This window comes from Hypomesus nipponensis, chromosome 19, assembly GCF_054491055.1.
Source record: "Hypomesus nipponensis isolate SF chromosome 19, ASM5449105v1, whole genome shotgun sequence".
NCBI classification, from domain to species: domain Eukaryota; kingdom Metazoa; phylum Chordata; class Actinopteri; order Osmeriformes; family Osmeridae; genus Hypomesus; species Hypomesus nipponensis.
Genome location: NC_140379.1, coordinates 7,802,789 through 7,824,105, shown reverse-complemented (window position 1 = coordinate 7,824,105; position 21,317 = coordinate 7,802,789). Strand labels below are relative to the sequence as shown.

The 21,317-nt window shown below is 43.9% G+C and overlaps 3 protein-coding genes across 4 annotated transcripts in view; all 3 read left to right on the top strand.

Moving 5' to 3' along the window:
* Nucleotides 1-70: 70 nt before the first annotated feature.
* On the top strand, nucleotides 71-2,596 carry cox5ab (cytochrome c oxidase subunit 5Ab). The gene is made up of 5 exons (XM_084682098.1): nucleotides 71-230; nucleotides 1,106-1,222; nucleotides 1,653-1,774; nucleotides 2,054-2,180; nucleotides 2,455-2,596. Exons 1-4 carry the CDS (start codon nucleotides 158-160, stop codon nucleotides 2,165-2,167), a joined length of 426 nt encoding a protein of 141 aa, XP_084538224.1. The 5' UTR covers nucleotides 71-157; the 3' UTR covers nucleotides 2,168-2,180; nucleotides 2,455-2,596.
* Nucleotides 2,597-3,004: 408 nt separating this feature from the next.
* On the top strand, nucleotides 3,005-6,442 carry fam219b (family with sequence similarity 219 member B). The gene is made up of 6 exons (XM_084682345.1): nucleotides 3,005-3,242; nucleotides 3,560-3,668; nucleotides 3,857-3,950; nucleotides 4,074-4,151; nucleotides 4,320-4,371; nucleotides 4,552-6,442. The coding sequence occupies exons 1-6, from the start codon at nucleotides 3,177-3,179 to the stop codon at nucleotides 4,699-4,701; spliced, it is 549 nt and encodes a 182-aa protein (XP_084538471.1). The 5' UTR covers nucleotides 3,005-3,176; the 3' UTR covers nucleotides 4,702-6,442.
* Nucleotides 6,443-7,045: 603 nt separating this feature from the next.
* LOC146246765 (AT-rich interactive domain-containing protein 3B) overlaps nucleotides 7,046-21,317 on the top strand; it is a 36,657-nt gene continuing 22,385 nt past the window's right edge. For both annotated transcript variants that reach the window (XM_084682157.1, XM_084682156.1), the window contains exons 1-2: nucleotides 7,046-7,353; nucleotides 8,434-9,072. In XM_084682157.1, the coding sequence (XP_084538283.1) occupies nucleotides 7,318-7,353; nucleotides 8,434-9,072 (675 nt within the window). In that variant the 5' untranslated portion in view covers nucleotides 7,046-7,317. The remainder of the gene's footprint in view (nucleotides 7,354-8,433; nucleotides 9,073-21,317) is intronic.

Here is a 21,317-nt window from a genome sequence, read left to right as displayed (position 1 = left end):
TGCGAATGATGGCTATGGCCCAGCACGTAGCCCTTCACTGAGTATGGCTATAGCATGCGCATGCGCACAAGGCCTCCTCTCTAATGTCGGTCTGAAACGGTTCCTAGTCAGTGTACCGTAAGGCAACATAAGCCACTGATTCAAGCAGGTCTGCATAATGTTCAGAGCCGTAGTTCGACTCTCAACTTCTGGAATACGGAGTTTAGCGCGGCCACAACCCTGTCATTCGGGTAAGATTGACACCCAAGTTTACAGTATTGTATAGGTTGATTAAGATATTTGCCAAGAGATCAAGCTAGCTACTGTATCTTGCTACCGTAGTACCTCAATGAGGTCCTCATGCTAGCGTTAGCGACTCTGACTGACTGGCTGGCTACATTAAGCTAACGTTAGCTTGCTAGCCTGTAATTCTGTCAGGGTGACATTGGTTAGCATGTTAGATTAATAGTTACAAATGTTGCATTTCTGTCTTCATTTTCGGCCATTTATAGTGAGCGTGTTTGTAAAAGTAGGTATCCATATCACACAGATATCGAGCTAGCTAACAAGCTAGCCATCGAAAAGGTACTTTAGAATGTGACCTTGTCTTGCGATGACCCATGTTTGACCAGGACATCATCACACGTTCACTAAACTAAGCGCAGCCGTTGTGTTTTCAGCGACAGTTTAGACTACAATAGAGATGTGCAATATTTAAGCTACATATTTTCATTCCTGAATCAAACGGAGCTTGTGGTAGGCCGATGGTGATTGCTGTCCTCACATGACCTAATAATAACCTGAATACAGACCTTACATCGACAGTAGGGAGAAAGCACTTTAGTTATTGCAATGTTATATGTAAACAACAGTATGCGGATTACAGCATGTCGACTGTTTGGTCTTTCGACTTTAGGTCGACAACAATCTATTTCATGCTGCTATTTTTTTTTAAATCTGGACTGATCTCGAAAATAATGATTGACATTGGAGGAAGGAGGCCAGGTTGATTGGGTGGGTTATGAGATTACAGAATAAGTTATTTTAGCTAGACTTATTTGACAATGCCACAAATCTCGTCCTTAAAGCAACACAGACCACATCACAACCACTTTCTGTTTCACAGCTCCACTGCTATGCCGAGGATACTCCCATGGCAAGGTGGAGACAGATGAGGAGTTTGATGCCCGCTGGGTCACGTACTTCAGCAAGCCAGACATTGATGCATGGGAGCTAAAGAAAGGTAACTTCCAAACATAGGAAACTCAAAGTGACTTTTAAGTCTGGGCCCTGTAAAAATGTTAATAGGTTAGCTAAAGCAATTTGGGTAACTGAGCAAATATTTAACAGGGATATAAGGATTTAGTTATCTATGCTTCCCTCTTTAGTTTGTGTAGAGATCTGCTTTAACACATTACCTCTCCTGAGAAGTTTCATTTTTTGTTTATGGTTACTTTATGGACTCATTGGATTGTATTTGTAACATTTAGGATCAAAATATTTTTTTAAATATTGTTTTGTATCGTAGTTTAGGATCCATATTAGCTTTTGTCTGATTTTTGTTGTTGACATGTCTCATGTGTTGCTTTTCACTGCTGTAACGATCCAATTTCCCCCTAGAGAATCAGTAAAGTTACTGCCAATACTGTCTGTCTGTCTATCTTGGCTTGCAGGCATGAATACCCTCATCGGTTATGACCTGGTACCCGAAGCTAAGATCCTGGACTCAGCTCTCCGAGCCTGCCGAAGGCTAAACGACCTGGCCAGCGCCATCCGCATCCTCGAGGCAGTCAAGGTCAGCTGCCAAAACATGCTATCAAAACATGAACCTATCTTTATTTGATTCTTGCCATTATCATTTGATTATTATTCTCAAACTGCATATATTATCTGTGAGATTAGTTTATCAAAATGCCATTGTCTTCCTCTCTAATGTTGGCAATGTTACTGCATTGTTACTGGTATGAGATGTTTCAGGTGCTATGCGTTAAGCTTATATGTTGGAATGGTTTTGATTTCTTAATTATTATTTTTTTTTCTTGCACACATTAATAAACATTTTGTGTTGATACAGGACAAATCAGGCCCACACAAAGACATCTACCCATACCTGATTCAGGAACTGACTCCTACTCTGGCTGAGCTAGGCATCTCGACACCAGAGGAGCTTGGTATTGACAGGTTATAGACCCCATACCTGGGTGAGTGCTAGATGTGTTATGCTCTCATATCTTCTGGGACCATGTTGTGCATTCATTTTTTAAATCAAGGAATGTAGCATTTGCCATTATTGTGTTTTTTTTCCTGAGTTTACACTAGTACAACATGTGCACTAAACCTTAGGCCAGAGCATGGAAATTGTCCTGATGTCTACCTGCACAAGATTGTTGTTCTGTATTGTAGCTTATTAAAAAACAACAATGTTTAATTTTTGGGCAGAAAAAAACTAATAAACTGTCATTGTTTTATCTTCAGGTCATTGATGTTCAAACAGAATCACTGTTCTTCAAAGTTATGTCCCAGTTCCAATGTCTATGATGTTGACTGAAACTTCTTATCCGGTTGTGAATAAATAAATGGACCTAATAAAGAAAAAGCAATATACTATTGAATCAAATGATTTTTCTCAGTTTTGTTCACAAATTCTTAGTGTCTTTTTCAGTGAAGTAAACTGATACCTTTCCTTCTGTGGTTAAAAATTATAAAACACTTTTCTTGATACATCAACTGTGTGCTAAAATGTGTTAGAATATCTTGTGTGTTGCTGGATACACGCATTTTAAATCACATTGATTTTGACGTTGATGAAAATCGTTAAATGAGAACTTTAACATGTATGCCCTGAAAACGGTCCTAAGAATGAATACCACATACATGAACCAAACCGATATGAAAAGACTGCATGGATGTCATCCTAATTTTAAGTATTTATTCACATTTGATCAGAGATAAATAACTCTTAACTTCACTAAGTAAGCTTGAGCAGTTTCCATCCTTATGGGTTCATCATGTGGTTGGACAGGAAACGGAAGTCTTTTTGCAACAACTGTAATAGCGAGCGAGCTAGGCTGATTACTGCCTGGCTAACAGCGTTAGCATTAGCTATCCAATAACAAACGTTCCTCTTGGGTGTCTAGGGAAGTCGAGATAGTGAGAATGCCTGTCTTGTGGTGTATAGCGTGACAATCTTCATCAACATGAATGATATTGAGGAGGAGAGGGATACTCTTCTTGCTGACCTACCCGAATCCAAAGTTTTGACGGTAAGTTTTCATAAGGGATTGAAGAGCTGGCTAACCAGCTAGCCTGGTTGTTGACGAACGAACGGGAACAGATTTATTGGTCGGTCTTCTTGCGAATGGCACCCAGTACTTGATTTTGTATCATATGAAAAATCCGAATAAAGTCAGCTAACATCATAAATGCAACGAACCTAGCTACTGTTGTTATGTGCTTATAGCTATTCAGCTCAGCAACACAAGCGTAAATGAAAAATACACCAATTATAGTTTAGGTCTAAATCTATGTAGGCCTTTTTTACTGACTATTCACCAACACGCTTCCTTTCTTTGGACACTAGTGTCCTGGCACCAGCGCAAGAAGCAAGACAGCTGATGGGGGCATCCGACCACTGGAGAAGAGGGGGCCTTACATCATGTCTAAAGCTCCGGCGATTCATATGAAACTACGTGGGTCCATTTGTCCACTTGTATTTTACATAGTATATCGTCTGGCATGTTTTTTGTGTCATTCATTCTGGTTTACGGGTCTACATTCCAACAAAGAAAATGATTTCCCAGTGAATAATTCCTTAAGATAGAGGGCTGTTATACAAATGTATCTAATTAACTCAATGTCGCTGTGATTGTGTTTGCAGAGAAGCATAGAGAGATGGCCAGGAAAGCATTGAAGAAAAAAGGCCTTACATCAGGGGGGCCAGTCCTGCAACAGCCCAGACAAGGTGGAAACAGGTAAGATAATGTCTGGTTATGTTAAACACATGACGTAGGTGTTGTTTTGTGATTCACTCTGGAGGAATGGTATAAGATATTCAAACCATGCATTTTCAAGTTATTCTGGTTTTTGTTTTCCAGAAGTGTGAAGTTTAACAAGGGCTATGCTTCCTTGAGTCAACACGCCGAAGACACCCTGGTAGCACTAGACTCTGACAGGTAAGACTAGCAGCCGATGATGGTATTGTATTGGTATTGATTTTCTACATAACATGTAAGTTACTGTGTCCTGCGCAGTGTGTCATGCACATTTAGGGAGAGCTCATTCAGACAGGCTTAGAAACTTTTCGACCTCATCTCGAATGGTCTTGTGTTTTGTCCTTGCAGTGATGAAGAACAGGATGTGGAGCAGTACTCCTCAGGTTACTCTTCAGCTGAGGTGAGGACTGTGGTGACATGCTGTCCTACATCTTAGTTCTTTGGTGTCCCCTTAGTCATTATTCTCTATTTAACTCTCACACACATGCACACACCTCATGTGAACTGCCACTGCCTACCTACACATCTCTTGGAATTCCCGCCAGTTTCTCTTTGACTGTCCCCTGATCCGTGTTTGCAGGTCCACCCTGACCTGAGCAGACAGCTGCTGCAGGACGGCTACCGTCTGGACGAGATCCCTGATGACGAGGACCTGGACCTCATTCCTCCTAAAGCCATGGGCCCCTCAGGCTGCTGCTGTTCGGAGGTCTCGTCTTGCTCTATGCAGTGAGCTATCCAGGTCCCTGACCTGGACCTGATAACCCAGATCACCTGACCTGGACCTGATAACCCAGATCACCTGACCTGGACCTGATAACCCAGATCACCTGACCTGGACCTGATGTCCCGGATCACATGACCTGGACCTGATGTCCCGGATCACATGACCTGGACCTGATGTCCCGGATCACATGACCTGGACCTGATAACCCAGATCACCTGACCTCTCAATTACCGTGGCCTTAGCCAGAGTCTAAAGCCAGGCCCATCTGCCAACCGTCTAACTAAGCATGGACCCCCCATCCCTCTAGACTCTAAGCCCCCTTTGCTTGTTCAGGGCTATGCTCCCACCGTGCTCTGCACAAACCCAACACATACACGTGAATGGATAGATGGCCGTCCCAAGCCTTAGCCGCTGTCAGAGATCTGTCGCCCTGAAGGCTGACCCTGGTCTTTTTATGGAACTGGATGAAATGCAAACCCTTCAGAGGTTCTGTATGGTAGAGCAGGGGGATTCTTTCCTCTGGTGTTGTACCCGCTCATCGGACATAGATAGGGTACTGTGTTCTGTATGCTTGTACGGTCAATCGCTTTAAGGCCATTTATACATTATAAAGGGAGATGCAGCATAGTAAGCATAGCGGTCCAAAGTGCTAATGCTCTGTAGCTGTCTGGTGTTATCGCCTTTTTTCCAAAGTGAGCTATTTGGAAATCCTACCAGAACATGAACATTCCCTTACCATTTCCTTCTAGAACCTTCTTCTAAATGTGTATTTGTTTCTTTGTAATTCAGTAGGATCTATACTCTAAAAAGCTAAGTCCTTTGGTCCATGGCTCTGATGTTGTTACAAAGTTGTTTTGGATGTGAATGAATGCTTCAATGTGATGTAAATGGTGCTTGGTTGTTACGTGTGCAGTCCAGCACTTAGTCAGACTGACTCTTTCAATGCTGTGTTCCAAAAACAATGACATTCTTGATATGAAAATGTTTGGCATGTTCCCCTCCCACAAAATGGCACTGTTTGGTAGTAACTTGGCCAGGGGTGCTCGGGTCAGTTACTGTGTGTACTGTGTGTTTGAGCTGGTCACCCAGTCACTGATGTCAACCACTACATAAATGACTCCCCTGTTCCTCAACCTCCTACCAGGCTTCCCAATGAGGAAGCTCATTGTAATGTTCTCCCTATGTAAGGGAACTGACCAGAGGCCACCTTGAACCTGTCACTACCATTTTGACATTCATTTCTCTCATCTTCTTTATTTCACTCTGCAGATGTTACCGTTTCCCAGCTGTCTATCATGTTACAGTGTTTTCTTGGTTTGGTTTTTAAAGCAGTGCATTGTGAGTGTTAAATACATATACTGTAAAATATATGTTGTCATTGTTGGACATAAGGAGTGATTTCTGGCACTTTTTGAGGAGGTGTTCACCCAATTTAAGAGTATTTATGTTTATTTCTGGAGACTTAATGGGGAGGAAATGTGTCTTGTCAGCTTTGTAGTTCCACGTACATTAGGCTAATTACTGCACTCTGCATCAGGTGCAGTCAGTAGTCACAACACTGCACTTGCCTGTACTATGCAACTCACAGGACAATCTGCTTCTTAATCCTCCAGTGCTACAAGATACCAAGTGTTACTGAGTGCTAAATGCAATAACTTGAATTATTATGTCACAGAAAACACTATTATTTGTATATGATTATAAATATTATTTTGCTATATTCAATTAATAAAAACTATACACCATGTCTTGGCTTTGTTATATGTTTCAATTGAGAACTAGGTTGATTCAGTACAAATACATTACACATACATGTTGAATAACTTGAATGTGAGCAAGGCTGTATAAAGTAATGAAACTGTATGGTTGTCTTCAGAACATATTTCATCCACAAGGGGGAAGCATTGAGCTAAAACAATCTTCAACGCTAAATCTAGAACGTATGCCTATATCTAAATTACAACTATAAAAAAGACATACAGTAAAATGTTTAGATTATTTGACACTCCACAGTTTAAATAACGTTGGACAAGAAACAACAAGGAACGTAGACTCGTGTTTGCCTCTGAATACTAAAAGCATAAACATTCATTGAGTAGGGTATTACATTCTAATTGTTTCATATCCATGTCCAATGTAATCGCTATGGATTTTCAACACAGTTACAACACACGAGTCTATTGTACTCTATAAAAAAAGCCCCTGTTCGCAAGATTAGACTGTGACAGCGGTGCCATTCCAATGGGATTTGCATACGTGCTGTAACTATTCAACCAACGTAGCGCTGCAACTCTGTAACTTGTTGCTGTCACTGGGCGGGCCCTAATGATGTTGTGCGCCTAAGCGGGGGGTGTCATTCTGGGGGAAGGAAAATCGAGTCAAAGGAGTTACCTCTATGCCAAGCTTTTCGAGATATGAGATCGGGCTATTTTCGTGTCCGTTCTTTTCTACAATTGAAAAAAGAAAAGTAAAAAACAACAACATTTGAGAGTAACGACCTTCATTCGCTCATCTGCTGGTGGACAAATTCAACACCGTTGTGCATGCACTATTTCTCAGTGTGTTTACAAGTGATTGAAAGCGTGCCAGCGAAGAGGGAATAGCATAAGCAAGGAAGGAGGGATGGTGGACAATTCCGGTAGCAGCAAGGCACAAATGGTGAGTTGTCCCTCCGTTTGGCGCTATGCCCTGCCCGAGCAGTCGTTGTGTCATATCATTTTTTTTGCTGTTAAGCAAATGTTGCACGAGACTAAAACTACAGTCACTGTATAAAGCCTTAACGTTATTAGTACTAAGTTTATGAAAGGTTACAAAAACATTATTCACATTTTCTGTGTTCCTTCTTTTTTGGGGTCCGTAATGTAAATGATTGAATTCAAACCACGCCGTGCGTAAACAGCAGCCCGCATTTCATTCATATACTGAATATTTGATCAATTGGTAAAGCAATTGGTAATGTAGGCTACAGCATTCACGAATGACCTTAATCTTAACTACTTTAGAGTTTAGAAATAATGTCATGTGTTTTACTTTTTAGCTACTCATGTGTTTTAACGCGTAGATTTAGTATTGGAAATATGTAAGGAGCTTTGCCAATACATCCGGAGAGTTTATTTTCACAGTCGAAAGTGCAGTCGTAGTGTAGACTTTTTATTATAGTTTGGTAGTACTTAAAAAGTGCATACATATCACGTACGTAGCTTTTAAAATGTGTTTGACACGATACCTTAATTGTAACTTGAAACATAGTAGTCCTCTCCTGCGTAGTTAATGTTGCGCAAGATTGTTGCATCTCGAATGGAACACATCTACAATTTTACTGAATTAATTACCTAATTAATCTTCTGGGCACAACTCTACATAAAAAATGGTCATATCTTAAACATATTTAAATCACACCCTTATGTCTTGAGGAAACATCTGTCAAGACGCATGCATTTATTCTTATTATGACATTACTCCCTTATTTCCATGAAGGCATGTCACATTGTTGTTTATAGCATGCTTGTCCATACTGTACTTCGTTCCCCACATGTGATGTTCATACGATGTGATTACATGTTATCTATATGACTGTAACATCAATAAATCCACTTGGCCCCCACCCAGGTGTTCTCTTGTTTGCTGTTAGTTTGTGGCCTGCATATTTGGACCCGCCAAGCCAGACAACTCTTTGGGTAATTTGAGAGTGGTAGGTTTATGGGTAGCTATTGACGTCTTTCTCACTTCCTCCCTCAGCCCAGCATGTCTCAGGAGGGAGGTCTGGTAGGGGGCTATCCTCAGGGGGCCACGGCAGGGGGCATGAAGCTGGAGGCTGTCATGGAGCAGCTGCAGCGCCAGCAGCAGGCCCGGCTGGAGATGGAGCGCAAGGAGCGACGGCTGCGTGAGGCCCACATCATGTACGCCCAGCAGGTAGCAGCCCAGCAGGCCATCCTGGCTGCAGCCCGGGCTGGAGGGGCAGGCTTCATGGCCAAGGGCCTGGCTGGAGTGGGGCCTGGAGCCGGGCTGATGTCCAGGGTCTCCAACCAGAGTAGCGTGGACTCTGAGAGAGAGGACGAAGAGGACAGGGGTCGAGACTCTGGGGACGACGAGGAAGAGGAAGAGATGATGGAGGGAGATGAAGGGAGCGAGGAGGACGAGGGGAGTGCTGGTGGGCTGGAGTACCTCCGCAAGCAGACCATGGCCCTGCAGCAAGGTGCCTCCCGCTTGCCGGCGCGGCAGTTTGGCAGCTACACAGCCTCAGCCCCCCTGCAGACCTCCTCGCCCCCCGTCAGAGTGAAGCAGGAGCCCGATGAAAGTCTCTCCCCAGCTGGCCCCCACTCTGCCACCTCTCCCAACGGACAGGCTGACTGGAGCTTCGACGATCACTTCAAACAGGTCTGTCTGCCGTCACTCTCTCCCTATTATGTCAGGCTTGGTATTTGTCTGTTTGTAGTTACGTCTTCTAAACAAATCCCTTTCCCATACGTGTTTTGAAGAGACTTGTTTTACCAAAGAGTAGGTTTGCCCCTTGCAACAAAAAAAACCATGGCCACATTTTGCTAGAGAATTTTTGTTTCCGTTGTTAATCTGGCATCAAGGTTCAACTGTCTTTCCTTAAACACTGAGTCAACACAGAGCTGTGTAATCAAAACACAGATGTCCTTTCACTAACTCACCATCACAGAGGACAGAGTGGAAAAGCCCTCCATTATTCCCCCTCTACATGTTTGTGTTTTGTGTGATTGCTGAGCCTTCTCCTGCTGTGAGAGCCGTCTTAATCAAGGCTGGGCCGCGGGTCCCTCAGACGGCATCTTTGTGAGCCACTTTCAGATCCCGGGGGAGGGCTGAGCCGTCCGTCAGCTTTTGTGGCCAAAAAAATCCTAGAAGTGTGTCCTGGCGTGAGGCCAGGCAGGAGCACAACACTGCTTGGCGCGCTCTCTCACACTCTGTCTTTCTGTGCTGTGTGTGTGTCTCAGCCAGCCCTGTGCTTCTCTCTCTCTCTCTCTCTCTCTCTCTCTCTCTCTCTCTCTCTCTCTCTCTCTCTCTCTCTCTCTCTCTCTCTCTCTCTCTCTCTCTCTTTTTCTTAAGGTTTGGCCCAGGTCCAGGTTAGAGACAGCACCGCCAGGGTTTTAGCTTTGAGGTTTTTGTGGGCGGGCGGGCGGGCACGAGTCAGCTCACCGGGGGGTGGGGGCACGAGGGGGGTGTGGAGGTAAGTAGGAGTGCCGCCTCACAGTAGCAAACTTTTTAAACCCTCTCAAGGGGATGGGCTCTGTGCCAAGGGCACTTTTCATTGAAGGTAAATATTTCCTCACCGCTGTGTTACGGCGTGCTGGAATGCCAGCTGGAAGGCAAGCTATGCTTGGGCAGTGGGACCGGCAGCGCTAGCAGGGTTAGCGCCTACAGGGAGGGATTCTGTGGGCAACCAGTTGGCTGGTATAAAAAGCCTGGCTGCATAGGAGATGACAGAGTTAGAGGCAGATCTTATGTATGCTGATCATTAGGTTGAGTGTGCCGCACTATCATTTTCCAGTCTTTTATTACTGTCTATTTAAAGGGGAAATGTCTTTGGGTTGTCACTCTGTACATTTCCAAATATAGACCCTCCCCTCTTCTACTAGGCCTAGGGGCGATGTTTAAAACGGATGTTTAAAATGACAACAGAGTAAGCCCTAGATTAAATGGTAGTGGAAAGAAACAGACAGACAGGCATGCATGTAGATTCAGACAGAAAGACAGGCGGACAGATAGGCAGCAGAGGTTCAGCCTTGATGGAACACCATCATAACCCGGTGCAGAGAGAATTGTGAGGGGGGCTCATTGAAAGCGCACCACTGTAGGATCACTGTGGTAAGGGAATTAAACAGGTGTTTATTGTTGTGTCACTTCAAACAGAGGCAGGCAGTGGTGGTATTGTAGTTGGTATTGTTCAGAGGTGGCTAAACTTTGTGAAGCCTGGTGACTGGCAGGCAAGCAGACAGGGAGACCCAGATACTGGTGGTATAGCCTAGCACAGGCCCTGTCTGTGGCCTGGGGCTTTTATTAGTTGAGAGGGTGGGTTCAGCCACAGCTCTGGGGGGAGGGGGAGGGGGGAGGCTTTGTGAGGCCAGAATTGGTCTGCCCTTTTTTTGTTTCCTCTCTTTTATCTTTCCTGTCATTATGTCAGCTCTGCAGTATTTAATGACGGCTCATCTCCTCAGGCAGTGTCAGGTTGCAGCCGTTGTTGGAGGGGGGAGGCAGGGGGACAGTGGAGTGGAGAGTGGGAGGCAAGGGGCCGTTTTTTTCTCTGTAGCATTGTTTTGTTGAGGCCAGAGAGAAGTTATAGGCAAATACCACTGTCGTGGGGGTAGAGATGTGTGTTTATGATGATCTAAAAGCAATGGCACAGACAGGATCTTCACTGTAACCTGAAGTGCTCCACACAGGCCTTAAAGTTAAATGAAGAAAGTCAAACCGATGACTTCAGTATTAGATTACATGTTCTAATGTCAACTCAGGTTATCCAATCATTTTTGGGCTTCTGTGTATACCTCCACTACAGTACTCTACTGTACATATACATACGCGTGTCAGGGGAGAGGAGGACGTAGAGGGTGAAGTGAGTGGCCATGTTGTCCTGTCAGTGATGTATGTGTGGTGACCTCAGCCCAGCCCCAAACAGCAGGGTGAATAATTGTCGAACAAGGAGCTGGACAAAAGGCGTGGCGTGGAGCAGACTCAGGGAGGGTCATTGGGGCCTGGCCAGGCCTCGTCCCCCTGTGGCCCTCCTCTGCAGTAGGACACGCAGGCCGATTGACCCCTGTAATCTCCTCCTATGCACCCCCCCCCCACACACACACACCTCCCTGTCCTTAGCATACTAATCGTCTGTGATTAATAGAGTTGTAATCACGCCTGTGGACTGTGCACCGACACGGACCAACTCCTCTACCACAGATTTGGTGTTGCTGTTTTAGTTTGAGAACCCTGATATATTTCAGACGTTGCGGATGTGGTTAGCTGGGTCTGTCAGTTTCCTCTCCCATATACTTTCTGTTGTAGCTTCAACAACGGTGTTTATCATGTTAAAAGAGGCCAGAAAAAACTGTGGGCGAGGCGCTACATTTGCATTGTTATTATTGTGACTAGAAAGGGAAAGAGTTGTCTGGCAAGAGAGGACCTGGTCTTCATCCTTAAATATCGAGCCTACCATTGCAGTCCCAACAAATGCTTGTATTCTGTCTTTGCTGCAGCCTCTCTGACTGCCTCAACTGTTGCCTGCCACCTCAATACAACATCTGCTACTGCCTCCACTGCCTCTGCTCTGTCTCTCCCATTGCTTCTGCCCAGGCCAAACCTGTTTGTTTGAATGAATGCTGTTGCATAATTTAGCTGTCGCCACAGCAACGCATCAGTCAGGAAGTAGTGAGATGCACAGCTGCAGCGGAGGATCGATGGGGTTGTGTATGCTTTTAGAAAAGAGGAGGAGGAGGAGAGGGAGGGAGGGGATGTTTGGCCTAATTTATGGTTCATGTATGATGAATGAGCTGGACATTGTATTTAGCAGATGTACTCAACTATGCATTTGGGACGACGGAATGTGGAACAAACGCTGCCCTGGTGCGCATGCACACAGTGTCGGGGAAGGCTGCTGCCAGCGTGGGAGAGATCTCCACTTCCAACCGTGACAAGCCTTTATTCTGGTTGTGGTTGGGGATGGTGGGGCCTTCGGAGGCCCATACGTAACAGGTGTAGCCTGATCTGCCTGGCCTGCTTTCTGTCTTCCAAACCTCTCTCATCTCCTGTTCATCATATTGTTTTCAATGATTTTGTTGACCTTATTTTAAGAGCTATCTTATCTCCTTTGTTTATCGAACCAACAGTCTTTTTGTGGCCCGTGGCAGTTGCCTTCAGGGGGCCAGGGTGGATAGACTGATTTTTACATTCCCAGCCAATCCAAGTTTGTTGTCTTTTTCTTTCTGCCTGTTGTGACAAGATCTGTGTTTTAGCAGTTGTCAGATTCCAGAATGCACTTCTAATGGTCTAAATGGTTATTTTCATCTATAAGGATCTATATTTCTCTAGTATTTTGCATTGTTGAAAGCACAAAAAGGCAAACCAGATTAAAAAAAAAAAAAAATTCTAGAGGTTTGGAGCTGTTATCATGTACACTTTATTTGATTATATACGAGTCCTTTGTAGACCATCTGTCGATGTTTATAGCATTTATTTACTATTAACAAAATGTCAACCACAGCTTTGCATAGGTTCAACACCTGATTAGGGTTAGTTGATAGTAATTAACCATTCATTGATAGTTAATAATAAATTACTGTTCCTTGCCAATTATTTTATATATAGCCTATCAATCATTTCTAGACATGACAAATAAAGCCTATAATGTGATCAATCTTAGTATTGTTTAGTTTTTTAATTGTAATTTATTTTATATTTGATTACTTTATCAAAGAGGCTTTATTACCCTTGCCTTCCGTTGGGGAAAAAACTGTAACTCCACAGTCCAAGCTAATGTGCAAACTAAGTGATTGATAGGCTGAGGGGTTAAAGTTGTTTCCAAATTTAGCCTGTTAATTTCAGCGTTGGTCTCAATGCAGATTAGACATGCTCAAGGTGTCTGATTGCTGGTTTGTTTTTAGATTGTGGCTGTAAAGATTATGGACTTCTTAATACTTTTATTTCAGAATGTCTTTGGACGTTTTAAATCCCATAAATGAAGAGCTTTGTACCAGGCTCTGTTTTCTTATGCATATATGTAAATGTATGTAGTAATTCAAAATAGAAAGTGTTTGCCTTCCACAACTAACATATTAAATAATGTTTGTATTAATCCAATTCACTGAGTTGTGGATTCTCCTGACCCACAGGTTTTGATAATATAGTGTTACCGTCAACAGACGGTAACTGCGTGTGAATGTCTATGGTTAGTTACGTGACTAACTGGGATTTTCTCATTTGATGTTCTGTCTGGTGTGTTTGTGGGGCTTCGTCTGGGCTCATTAACTAGAAGGCCTGGCTGTGTACAGAGGGTGTGGTGGTGGGAGAGGGGGGGGGGGGGGGGGCTTTTAGCACTGGGTTTGTCCACTTTCCTAATGGTTCTGCTTCATGATAGAGACTAAAAAACGCTCTACCCCCGTGGAAGCAAACTGCTTGGGACATGCTTGGTTTGTATTGGTATGGAAACAAACATTGAGTCTTAATGTGCTGTGTCTCAGCGCCTCTTCAAAGTGTTGTGAGCGTTGCCAAGTTGCGTTTGGTGAAGGGTAGGTCTGCATGATCTACCTCTGTGTCAACTAAACAAATCGCGAGACATAATGACAACATTTGCGTATATGCCTTTCACTTTACCCTCCAAAGATCTGTGAGACACTGAGGGATTACATTTAGCCCACATTAATATTATTACCATTTCTAAAGGTAGCTAAAAAATCAAAGTTTCAATACAGGTTTGGCAGGCCATGTGTAGACGTACAGAAAACAAAACGTTGTCTAATGCTTTTGTCTGTATAAAGAATTAAGTTGGGGAGCAGTTATACACTTGGATCTCTGCAGATGTTACAGAGGTCAAACTAGAGTAATCTAGGCCCAAGCCTAGATAGCTCACCATGTGGGCCTGGCATCATCTGATCTAGCTGGGTTGTGCTATCCTGCCCCTAACACCCTAGTGTGGGAGATTCCTTCAAGCCCAGAAATAGAGGTATTGAATTTGGTGACGAGATGGAGGGGGGAGGGGAGGGGCAAGAAGATGTTGTAAAAGGAGGAGTTGGGATGGGATGGGGGGTGGGGGTGGCTGGTTGGTTGGTCTGTCTCAACACTGCACTATGCCGCACCCAAAGGAAACATTCCAGACGGAATTAAAGAGTTAACTCTTCAAACAGTTAGCGTTCCCATTGAGGGATTCGACAAGAAGATGGGCGTTGGGGGGGTGGGGGGGTGGATGGAAGGACAAGCATGTCTGTTCTGCAGTCAGTCTAAGGCCTCGGATTGGTGATCTCTCAACTCATTTCACTCAGTGTCACAGGGGCTGTAAAAGAGAGGGGGGAAACCCTCAAGGGTCCTTCTGAATGGGACGGGCTGGAAGAGGAGGCTCTGTGGAGCAGTGAGAGACACACTTCTTCTTTTATTTGGCCCAAACAGCACATCTGCCACCACTGACAGAAGACCCCCTAGGGGAGTCTGGGGCAGCATAACCCTGTTCTTGGAGAGCTACCCTCCAGTTGGCTTTTGCCCCAACCACGTTTATGCTAACCTAATTTAGTATGTCATCAATCATTTGACTTATTTGATAGACTGTTATGTCTATAAAGGTTGTGCATATTTGTATTGCGTGTTTTTCACATTTCTTCTTTCAAATAAGTATTTTTTTAATTTATTTCATCCTTTGATCATTTATGTCTATTTCCATCACATGGATTAGATAGCTGCCATGTTTTTGTTAGTTTGTGGTTACCATCCTCCTTATTCGTCCAGGGAGTGAAGTGGGCCATGAACATGAAGCAAAGGCTCTTCCAGGAGTTAATGCAAATAACGGTTTGAATCACCCCTGATGCATATTTCTGCCTAGGACGAAGGCACTCACATTGAACTGCAAGCCACAGACATCTCTCACTGAAATGCAAATAGTGAATGACCATTAGGGTGTCATATATATATATATATTTTTTTTTATTGTTTCAAATCTCCCCCAGAGGATAGACTTCCATCGTCTTTGATGGAAACGGAGACAGTAATGCCTGCTGTAATTTGATACGTCATCAAGAACCACCACAAACCAGCCCCCTTCCCCCACCTTCCTTTTCCTTCTTCGTCATTGGCTCCATCTCATCTCTGTGACCACTCCCACATGGCATATCTCAACACCTGCTGTTTAATGAGGCCACACAGAGGAGGAAATGGGGAAGATGAAACAAAGACATCCACCAATACGCCCCTCTCAGCCAGCCAGCTGCAGATAGGCAGAGCTGGGCTTGTGTGACACAGCTGAGCTGCCTCTCCTCTGTCTCCTGTCAATTAAGAGCCAATTCTCAGTTACAACCCCCTCTTCCGACCACGGCAGCAAGGTAGTAGCTAGTAGGTTTCCAGAACAGTGTTATGGTGGTCGTGGGGCAGGGGGGGGAGGTTAGCCTGTGTTTTCTCCCAGAGCGTAGCGACCCTAGGCTTGCTCCCTTGTTGAAAGGGCTGGAGCGGTGGGGGGCAAGGAGGCGTGGAGGTGAGGAGTGAAAGGTGTTTGGCTATTGTTAGTGTCTGTCTGGGCCGTCTCCTAGCCTGCTGGAGGCTTGGCTTGGGTCCAGGCCCAGAGGTGATAACTGGCCTGGTGTGTCAGAGGCCCTGGGTAAACACAGCGGTTGACTTGGGGCCTGCTGGCACCTGTCCATGTAGGAGCTGGATGGAGTAGAGAGGCTTTGCTTACACTATAGCCTGCCTGGCTATCTGTCTGCCAGGCTGGCTGTCCGGATAGCTCACTAGCCTCAGCTCCTGTACACCAAGTGCCAAAATCCTGTGTAGTGTAGTATTGTGAACACTTGCACACAGCCAGATGGTTTGTCTGCCGAGTACACACATATAGGCCGCTGTGTACAGTAATCATCTGCCTGTCGGTACCATTCCTCTGCACAACAGGAAAACAACCTGGCTGATTACTACCAGGGGGCAGACCAGTATGTTCTACAACATACTGTGAGTGGGTTTGTGGGTCATGCTCCTCTTAGTGAATTGTTTGCAAAGAGTGCCTCATTTGTAATGAACAATGCACTATTTTAATCTAGTGTGTGTTTATGTTTAATTGATTCATATTATATATAATCACTTTATACATTTGTTTTATTTTGTGTTCATTACATAGTTATATCTGTTTTTTTTGCAGCTGTAACGCCCACATTCCTCCGGCTGGGAGTTAAGTATTATCTATGTATAAATTGGAAATGTAATACTCACACATGAAACAAAATAAATCATTAAAGGTGGGTTTAAGGTGTTTCTTATAGAGAGCAACTTTTGCTAAATGCCTGTAACAACTTTATTTCTGAATCAGAAGGGCTATGGTAATGTGTGCAGTGTTTTTTACGCCCACCACTCATCTTACTTTAAACTAATACTCATATCTATCAGGGTGTGTTGGATTTTTAGTTAGCATGGTTCAAACACACCTATACAAATGACAATCTGTTACAGTAGATTATTGTAATAATATAGTAATACATCTTTTTCCTTTTTCCTTTTTTTTGGCTGGACTAGTTAATAGACAATCACATTCTCAATAGAACTATGAACCATGTCAACATTGGTTGGTCATTTCTAAAGCTGAGTTGGTAAATGATTTAAAGGCTGAACATAAATGTAGTTATTAAAAGCAGGCCCTTCAAGAGTAATAAGGAGCAAGCCTGCAATATGTGAGATGTTCATTGTTTTTGCCAAACTGTTTTTCTTCTAAGATTGTCACTTGAGATCCGGTTCAATAAAATGAGTCGCAAATCTGGCACCTCCAACCCCCAATGGAATTAGCCTTGATTGGTCAACCATCTGGTCAAACAAAAGACATCTAGTCAAATCTGGCAACTGCAATTGGATAGTGATTGGAAAACATATAGGTGTTTAGGAAATGGTTGTTAATATGGTTTCAAGCTCCAGATTCTGTTTAGATACAGACACAAATCATTAAGAAAATGCAGTCAAAGGATTGAAGTTGTGCTTTATGTGGAATAAATAACAGTTTGTTAGCTAATATTTCATAAAACTAAGATTTTGGTTTGGTAGATAATGACCCTTATAAACAGCTACTTCTTTTGGGTATGGAGGAGTTCAATTGAAATATTTTCAGATGCACTTAGTTACCAAAGTAGTTATGCAAAGATTCAACCTCAACATCCATAAACCAATATTTAGTTTCATCAATATGTTACCCCAAATAGGTTTATTGAAGTATTTTACTGTGATTTAATTAAATAAATTGATATAAGAAATAATTTGAGTTTAAACGGATTCTTTATCTTCTTTATATCTGAATGTTTAATGTTGCGACTGTTGGTCTTTTGTCTGTTGAGTCTGTCATAGTATAATTGTAAATATCTTGATAGATAGATAATTGTATCGTATAGTAATGGAATAAATCTTTCGTAAAGAAGGATATTTGTAAATATCTGTAAGAGCAGCTTACAATAATGATCGCCTACTGTATGTGACACTCCTCTTAAACAACTCACTCCGGCATGTTCATGTCCTGCTTCCACAATCCAGATCAGGCCCACATATGTTATCCTATCATGTGCATTCACATGACACCCCCACTTTCACAGCGGGATTCGATATTAAGAAGCAATGCTAGACTTTCTAGGATGATATCATGGGCAGGCTGCTATCAAGGACTGTCATGGCAAAGTCCGTTCGTAAACAAACACATAACTGTAGACATAGACCGCCATGTGAACTTTATGGGAATGTCCGATAAAGCTGTAGCGGTGAGCAGGTGAGAGCCGCTGCTCCATGGAGATGAGCTCCAGATGCGTGGCGGGCAGGTCAGACCATCCAGGGTGAGGGGGTGGGGGACTGAACCCACCCACCCCCAGGGAGCCTGGCGACCTGTCAGAGGTGGAATGCCCTCACACACTTAACGCTTGCTGAGGGGAACCAGATACTCCCTCTACCCAACAAGATCAGTCTGTATTGATCAGCCGGGTGAAAGCTGTGAATTGTGCTTATGGCTTGAACATTTGATACTGGGTAAGATTCTGGAAAGATAGTCACAACAGAGGTCTTCATGACGAGCTCTGAATGAGGCATTGTGTTTGATGACTCCATCCCCAGACAATGACGTCCTTTTCTCATTGAAGGCGTTGTGACCCTACACCAGTTCATGTAGGATTAGATGTGATGTGTCTTAATAGCAGAAGAGGGGCTTGAAACTCTCTGCGCTCTGAATTCCTTTAGGCTGATGAGGATCAGAAGAATGTGTATACATGTGCCTATCTGAGCCATGCCATTTTTTCAGCAACCATTAGCGTGGGGGTGAAGTGGATGCTTGCTCTTTAAACGATGTGAGGTATTTTTAGCCAAAGCTTTTAACCCAGTAGAAAAAAGTGAAGACGAGTTTTCACTGGAAACAAGCAACCTTGGATTTTAAAAGGCCTCAAATCAGTAAACCTTCATTTGAATTGTGTGTTCGTATATATTTTAATCACAAACCCTTTCTGTTCTTTGTTCCTCTTGTGTGATTCTTGTTGTTGTCATCAATAATGATCCTTCTATATGTTCCTCGGGTCTGGAGAGCCCTCACTGTAGGCCTACACATCAGAGAACAAAACTAATAGCTCCAAATCAAATTATACGAGGAGGGGGAGGGCATGGGGATTGGGGCCCTGGTTGTGGGACAGGGGAGTGGGCCTCAAGATAATTTGTACAATCTGGATGGAAAATCCAACATTAAATTGGTATTTTCTTGGGTTGATTCTCTGGGATTAAGTCAAGTTTCATTCTCCCGTAAGCACGAGGGCTGTAGATGAGATTTGCTAAACTGTTTGCTCTGGCCTCTGAAAGGGTCTTTGAACCAATGAGTGTGAACTCCTGTCCACAGCAGCCTGTAAACGTTGCATTCACGTGAGGCGGGGAAAGGGGCCTAGCATAGCCTAGCCTAGTCAGCCAGGGAATGGGGGAGGGGCCCCTCAGTCTGTGGAATGTGGTGTCTTGGTGGAAGGGTGCAGAGCTGAACAAATCCAAGTCATTTATTTGGCCAACCAGACTAGCCTGTCACCAACAGATAGGAACTATAGAACAAATGATACAGATCATTTTCTTCAGAACTGTGTTAATTTTTGTCAGATTTGTATTTTGGAACCCTGAACCCAGTCGCTCTTTGCGACTTCTCTTATGGGATACCTGCCTGTTGTGAGATGAAAGGAAACAGTTAGTTGGTCAACTCTGCTTGTAGTTACCCCCCCCCCCACACACACACACACACGCGCTGTAGTATTTGTGTCTTTATTCTCTTTGCTCTGTAATTGGAGTGATTCATAGTGGGAGTGGTGGTCTGGCATAGGGCCTGGAGGGGTGGGGGTTGGAGGGGTGCACAGCCTTTCACAACCTCTAAACCCCTTTTTAGAGGTGCATGGTGTAGGATGGGCAGGCAGAGACACGCTCGGCCCCCTCCTCCCCCCTCGACGCATGGCCCCCACATCCCCGCCATCCTGTCTGCTTCTCCGCTCCCTCCCAGCCCAGAATAAGATGTCTCCAACAAGACTGGACATACAGGCCTCAGGAGGTCTGGCCTCACTCTCCAAGGCCGTCCTCGTGTGATATATGAGCTTTTTTATGCATCGTAGTAACTCTCATTGTGAGCAGAGAACCAGGACGTGTGTTTGGGACTGTAGGAATTCCACCATATGTTGCCAGGGGCCAGTGAGGTTTTCTTTCCTGTGCAAATGTAGTCGTGATTAGCCGGAGCCTTTTGTGCTAGCTCACCATCAGATCCTTTACACAGCGGGTATCGGATAAGGAGCCCCATCCACTTCCTCCGCCCATTCCGTCCCCCAACCCCCATCACAGCCACGGCCTGTACGAATGATTTGATGAGTCCCGTGGAGGGATAAAGCCCCCAATTATTTGATTTGGATTACAGATTGCAGCCCCCTGCAAGGCCTGTTTGTACAAGCGTGCTGAGCGGGCATTTCCACTGTATGGGAGGCCAGAGGGCTTTTCATCTGTAGCAGGACAAAGACCCAGCTTGAAGCAGCGGGTGCTTACTGTAGATGTAATCTCATTTAATCCTAGGCTACGCCAGGTCCCACTGGATAATTGGGTAGATTACAATGAAATGCGTACAATGAAAGTTAATTTTTCTGTATTTTCTTTTTCACTTTTTCTTTCGCACGGATCCCGATACACTTGTGGGAGAGGGAAGGCACAAGATAAATAACATTTTAAAGTTCAAAAATTAGTTTTTTTTTAATCATAAACAGAAAATCCTTCTTTCGCATAGGTTGTGTGATCCTAAACCCTTTCCTTTTTTTGTTTGTTTTTGTGGAAGAAAGCAACATTTTATAATGTTTTTGTAAAATGCAATTGTTATGTGTTCAAATGGAAAAGCAGAAATTGTTTCATCTTGGCATACAACATACATGCTTTTAGCCCAGATCCAAGACTATCTCAAAGGTCTTGCGGTATGCCTAGCCCACAGACAACCTTGAATATGATTAAATTACCACTGCTGTGTCTGTTTAAGACATTTTCCTCCCCTCAACCGTTTTGACAGCCAGTAATTTGGTTGGGAGAGATTAGTAGGGGGAGTGTGTTGCAGTCAGCACAGAGATGGTGACTCGTACATGGCTCTCTTCCTATGAGCAATGCCTCCATTATTGTGTGTGTGTATTCACAGATTTAGAGTGGAATGTTGAACTGATGAGAGATTTCAGTCAGTTCACCCACCCCTGCCATTGTGTGAAGCAGCTCATGCCAAGAACACAATTCCATTCCTTTACCAATGATTTACGGCCAGCGGTCACCATAGGGATGTAGTTTGTATATATGTGTGTGTGTTTTATTTTATTTTACAAGGAAATGGGCGAGGCTCTTTGCTCAACCTGTCGGATGACTCTTCTTCTAGATAGGCTTTCTTTCTGATGCAGTCAAGTGTAAGGGTGAAGGGGAGTTGGGGCAGG